This window comes from Triticum dicoccoides, chromosome 3B (genome assembly GCF_002162155.2).
Source record: "Triticum dicoccoides isolate Atlit2015 ecotype Zavitan chromosome 3B, WEW_v2.0, whole genome shotgun sequence".
Lineage (NCBI taxonomy): Eukaryota > Viridiplantae > Streptophyta > Magnoliopsida > Poales > Poaceae > Triticum > Triticum dicoccoides.
Genome location: NC_041385.1, coordinates 92,292,692 through 92,298,772, shown reverse-complemented (window position 1 = coordinate 92,298,772; position 6,081 = coordinate 92,292,692). Strand labels below are relative to the sequence as shown.

At 45.8% G+C, this 6,081-nt stretch overlaps 1 protein-coding gene across 1 annotated transcript; it reads right to left on the bottom strand.

Annotated features, from left to right (window-relative positions):
* Positions 1-1,261: 1,261 nt before the first annotated feature.
* On the bottom strand, positions 1,262-5,930 carry LOC119274952 (protein NETWORKED 4B-like). Its single transcript, XM_037555710.1, has 3 exons — positions 5,781-5,930; positions 3,399-3,537; positions 1,262-3,246 (listed from the first exon to the last, which is right to left on the bottom strand). Exons 2-3 carry the CDS (start codon positions 3,499-3,501, stop codon positions 1,517-1,519), a joined length of 1,833 nt encoding a protein of 610 aa, XP_037411607.1. The 5' UTR covers positions 3,502-3,537; positions 5,781-5,930; the 3' UTR covers positions 1,262-1,516.
* Positions 5,931-6,081: the final 151 nt, after the last annotated feature.

Below are 6,081 nucleotides of genomic sequence, written 5' to 3'. Positions count from 1 at the left end.
AAAAAAGGAGATGGAAGCTAGCTAGCACAGGGATGGGACAAAATAGGCAAGAAATAAATAAATGTCACATGGTGTCACCGGCCATGTGCTGCGTGCGGTCAAGATTGCACGGCTGCGGGAGATGGGGTTGAATTCTTGCCGTAGAAATGAATAAAATGCGTGAGCAGAAGAAGCAAAGAGAGGAGTAAAAAAAGAGAAACAAAATCGTAGCAAGCAAGAGAGGTCTGCTGCTCCTTGTTACCTTCCAAAACTTGGCCTTTGCTCAAAGCTTTCTTGACAGATAAACAGAAGGAAAAGGTCTTGCATAGTAACTTATGAACAGAGAAGTATCAAGAAACCAGTTGCGATGTATAGCAATCGGTATGAAGGGATGAACAAGTCAGAAAAAAAGGAACTTGATTCGCAGGAAAAAAAAAGGTCAAAGAAAAGGAAAAGAGATTTACCGTTGGATCACTGGATCGGACGGCTGATGCTTGCAGCTCCAATAATGAATTAACTGGCTGCCAGGAACGTAGGGTAAGCAGGCTTAAACAGGCATCAATGAGGGAGGTTGGCCAATTAAATGGGCAAGAAACTGAATGTCTGAAAGCCTGAAACTTGCAGGTGAGTAAAGTGCAGGCCGTGAAAACTGACGCTGAGCCATGTGAAGCTTCTGAATTCCTGATCTCCGGGGCATTAAAAGAATCGGTTAAACTAATGGTCCAATCCCTGCACACATCTCCTTGTATTTTAGTGGATGTGCTGTCTCCCATTTTAGTGGAATTAAAAAATACAGTATGCCTAAGTTGTGATAATTATGCCGTGTTTCTGCCACGGAGTAAACTTCTCTTGCAGCTTCCAAGAATGCAGTCATCTCCAAAACTTTCGAGAATGCACTATGTAAGCTTTTCTAGAGCAAATCATGGAGAAAGGTAAGGTCAGCAGCTCAAGGCATGGACTGGTCACAGAGACAGAGACAGCAGACAGGTGGTCATGGCTGCCACCTCCATCATTTCTGCCGTAATCTCTGAACTGGTCTTGCTTCTCAGCACTCTTGCTACCCTTTTGAATACAATTTCAGACTTCTGGGACAATAGAAATAGAAGGGCAAGTTCACAACAGCACAAGGAGATCCAAAAGGCAAATTAGTCGACAGATATGCGAATTCAAATTAGATCATATGAGGCTCATTAAATGGCAAAAAAGAAAAACAATGAGCCATGTCACAGGTTTGCAGCAATCAAGTTCATCAGGATTTGAAAGAACAAACACAGCAATCATCTTCAGACTCACGGCAACAACGGGCAGATTGATTGAAAAAGGAATGGCATAATGGTCCAAAATATATTACATCACACACAATAGACGGTACCAGTAGCTGAAGCAACTACAGAGCACAAGCTTTACCAAGACTCCTAAGGAGTAGACCGAAGCTACATGAAGAAAGGGGAAGGGGAAAGGGATGTTTACATTACATTGACATACTGACTTTAGGCATCCAGAGAGAAGAGGATCCAGCAAGCTGCTGGCTGGCTGATCACGTTGCCATCACCATCGGCCTCTTGTGGCCCTGCAGAACTTGCCGGAGGTGCTGATACCCGTCGCGGTAGTGCTCGAGCGAGAAGCACAGCTGCCTGATTGCCTCCCGCTTCCCCTCTGCACTGTCAAAGGCCATGAGCTTCTGCTTCTCAACCTCTTCCTCGAGCTCACGGACCCGTGCACGCAGGTCTGCCACGGACTTCCATGCGGCATCTGCCTCTGCAATCACTTGCACATGCTCCAGGTGCAGCTGATGCAAGTGGCTATCCATCTCCTTCATCTTTTCATCACAAGTCGCGAGATCACTCAGCAAACCAGACACCTTATTATCAACTGCAGCTTTCTGTGAGGACAGTAACTCGAGCTCTGTCTTAAGATTGGCAATATCTTGCTTCAATCCAGAGATCAGCTTCTCACTCTCAGCAGATGCTTCTGCCTTTTCGGCATGAAGTTGCTTAAGCTGCGCCTCTGTGGATGACAACTTGTCTTCAAGAGAAGCATTAGCTTCTGACAGTTGTAGGATCTCAGCATCAAGAGAGGATTTCTCCAACTTACTAGCAATGGCATGTTCCAGATCCTTGACACAGCCCTCCAACATCGATTTCTCTTGAAGTGTTCCTTCCAGATCAGCTTTGAGTTTCTCAATTCTAGTTTGTAGCTCCACTGTTTCAGCCCTCGAATCCTCCAACTCCCTATGAACTTGCTCAAACTCGATAGCACGTTCCTCGAGCACTCTCTTCTCATTTGAATCATTTTCCAGTCTTGCTTGCAGATCCTTGATTACCTTTTGTAGCTTCTTAATTTCGGCAGATGAATCATCTAGGCTGTGAGATGTTTGTTCAAGCTCCATAACCTGTTCCTCAAGCTGCAACTTCTCTTCCGACAGTTTTGCCAAGTTTCCTTCCAAGTTCTTGACCACTTCTTGGAGCTCTCTGATTTCAGTCTCAAGGGTAGACTTATCATAGGTATACCTCTCAGATACTTCCTCAAGCTCCCGCTTGCATTTCTCAATTTCAAGGTCACGATATGAAAGTTGGGCCTCATGATGCTTAGCTGCTAAGGCCATTTCTCCTTTTAATTCCTCGAACTTGTTCTTGTTTTCCAGAACTGCAGCTTCCAAATCCTCCTTTTCACTGCTAATTCCTTTGATACTCTCCAATGAACGGATCTTTTCTTCAAGATCCTTCTGAAGGCTGTTGATTTCTGATTGCGAAGCTAGCAGCTTCTCTTCAAGGTTTTCACATTGGCACCGCATATTCTTTTCCTCGAGTGCCTCAAGTTTCTCCATTGCTTCCTTGAGCTCATCTTCTAGCTCAATAACTCGTTCGTTCAGTGCATCAGTAATCCCATTGCCATTCTCTTGGTTCGCTTCATCAACCTCAGAATCAGAATCAGAAGAAGAAGAAGATGATGATCCATCACTTCCCTTTTTACCCTTCTGTTTTGGGGTCTTCTTTTCAGACTCAGGAGATGCGGGAGTAGACTGTGCCTCAGAGTCAGATTCAGATATACCTGAGCCCTGTGATTTGAGAGATGATGGCATGTTTTTTCGTAGTTCCCCAGTCACATTGTCATAACGCTCAGCAAGAGCACGATACATACGGTAGAAATTTTCAACATGGGTGACAAGCAAAGGCCGCCTTTGGTAATACATCTCAGCCTTCTTTGCAAAAGAATCTCCTTCATCCTCAATGAGCTTCAGCATCTCTTTAACTTGCTTATCCATCTCTGTTTGTTCAGAAAAGGTTGCAAGTGTAAATAGATTGCAGGATGAAACATCAGAGCATGAAATTTCCATGGTGCTAAAGATAGCTACTCCTAGCAAGTGACAGAAGTATCTGGTACATAAGCAATTGAAGAAACAAGAATAGAGTCATTACCTTCTAGATTATCAGCTAGCCATTTGTTGTTTTTGGGACTAATATGACTGTCCCACCACCATGAATGGGCCTTCCTTGTGGGCATTCTACTCATACGCTTCATTCTCACGATAAATAGGGAATCTTGTAAAAGGTAGACCTAATCATGAGATGGAGGCAAAAATGAGAATGTGAAACATACAAGTTGATGACTCTTGTGCTAAAGGGTGATCTGCAAGACTGCAATTAAAAAAACACTTTCCTCGTAATATGTGGTGAAATTAGGGGGGAACAAAAAAGAAGCTTGCAAGGTTAGCTTATGGCTAGATTACCAGAATACCATTGCAAGTATTTGTGACAACAGAAAACAAGAAGGCACGGCCTGAGTACACCCATAAGAATAATAGATGGAAAGAAAGAAAATATCCAAAATGCATAAAATTAAAAACCATGAATGGTATGAAGTATGAAGGTTTGCACCGCCTATGTATAGAAAAGTACTAGTTCACTCTATTCAAGAGGAAGAGGGAAAGGACTATGCAAGGCAACCTCCATAATGCAGAGACCAGAAAACTGATTAACTACCAAGAAGATGCGGCCTATCATTATTCATGCGTAAATCATGATCTTATCAGCCAATCATGAAAAACTATTACAGTGAAATTGATCGAATATTGTGGGTACCAATGTTAGTTGGAGAGCTAATTCATCATAGAAGCATGGCCGGACTTGGTTATCAGCTTATCACACACCACAGCGCAAAAGATGTGGCAACTACCTGTCCCTTGTTAGGTCAGAGCAGAAGCATAATTCAGTGAACTCAGAATAAATTCAATCACAGGCAAGGACATCACATTTGTCCTGACCCCACACGGATCAAAAGGCCAGGGTTCAAGGTGAAATTTGAAACTGCAGTTGAGCTGTAGTCAACTTCTATCCAACCAATAATTGAGGCCAGCCAAGTTTAATAGTACAAAATAATATTTGTCTGTCAACCACAAAACATGGCCTGGCTTACACCTAGGTGGACACATGCAGCCATGGGGTGAGGTCAGGAATCAACATACGACAACTCAACTAGTAAATTGTATTGTCAACTAGTACATTTTCAAGTCGTGAAAGGACAGATACACCTATCTTGGATCTCAGTAAATTGTATAATACTTCCATTTCTTGCTGGCAATTTTGCCATGCATGTGAAGACGGCAATAAGTAACCATGACCAACAGCTAGGCATGCAAATAAGCGTTATTACAAATAATTTGCCAGGCCCGCTCGTGGTGGACCCAGACAAACCCAGCAAGAAATCCAATCATGTTTAGCTATTTCTAACTTTAGAGCAAAATTCCATTCTCACAAACAACTGACCATAAGTAATGGCCATAATAAAAGGACTAAAAAAGACAATATGTGTAAAGATCATGGATCAAAAACCATGCAGAATTAATTCAAGCAACGCGGATTGACTGGCCTATGGTTGTTCTTCCTTACAACAATGCCGCCAGGTACTACTGGTGCCCGGCTGGTATTGATTTGAAAATAGAATGAATCCAAAGCTATTGCGGGTCAATGGGCATATGCACCAGCTAACGGCCAGGCAATTTTACTTTTTTATTTTTTGGTGCACAGCTAAGGTGGCCACAGATACGCATGTTCTGGAACCAACCTACCTAGCGACGACGCAGTCTCACGTGGCCAAAATTCGCGTTCAATCAGGGCGATCTCCGATAGTAGGAAGGAGCTATCCTGGAAGCATGCCACGGTTGGCTCTGCCTGCTTCAGGAGGGAAACTCCGTAACTGTAATGGCGACATCTGAGCAACCTGGAGCGAATCTTGTAGGAAGGAATTGCGAAAAACTGGAGCAGAACCAACTACTTTGGCTTGGCCAGCCGAAAGGGGGGTTGGGCTTACACCGAAAATGAAAACATTTCGCTCGTTTGCCGTGCTGTGATGCATGAACTGTAGTAGTGCTTGAAGTTTTTTCTTTCCTGTGACCATGGACTGACGGGGCGGGCATGGAGTGAACGCTAAGCGAGAGTATGCGCGCACTGCACAGCGTATGCGGCGAAAAGAAAATAAAAATCAAGAGAAACGCGTCGCCACCCATCGCCATCTGGAGCGGCCCCGCCCCGAGGGACGAGCGAAGGGGAGGAAATCGCGGATCGAACGAGCGGTTAACGAGTGGTCGTGAAGAGCTAGGCTGGGACGAAGGGACGAACGAACGAAGTCGGCCGCGGAATCAACCGGAACCGGCACCATGTCGATCCGTCTCCGGGCTCCTGCATCTGGCAGCAGAAGCCGCGGCAGGTAACACGGCTGGAGAGATAGGTAGGTAGATCGCGGACCAACAGATTAAGCAGGGAGGGCGGGGAGGGGAGGGCGCGGGGGCTGAGGAAATTTACCAGAGATGGGGATCCGCGCGGCGAGGAGGTCCCTGGTGGAGAGGAGAGGGGAGGGGAGCGGCGGAGTGAGTGCTTGCCGTCCACGGGCCTGATGGCTGAACCCGATCGTGCTCGAGCGAAGTGGACTGCTTTTAATACGACAGGGGGAGAGCGGGGCTGTGTGCTGTGCGGTGGAAGAAGGTGGGGCCCGGCCCTGCCCCCGCGCGAGAAATGACCGCGCTGCCCTCGCCCGTGTTTTACGTGGGTGGGTGGAAGTGGAAGACGCGCGACGACGACGATGACACGATGGGCGCGTCGGGGT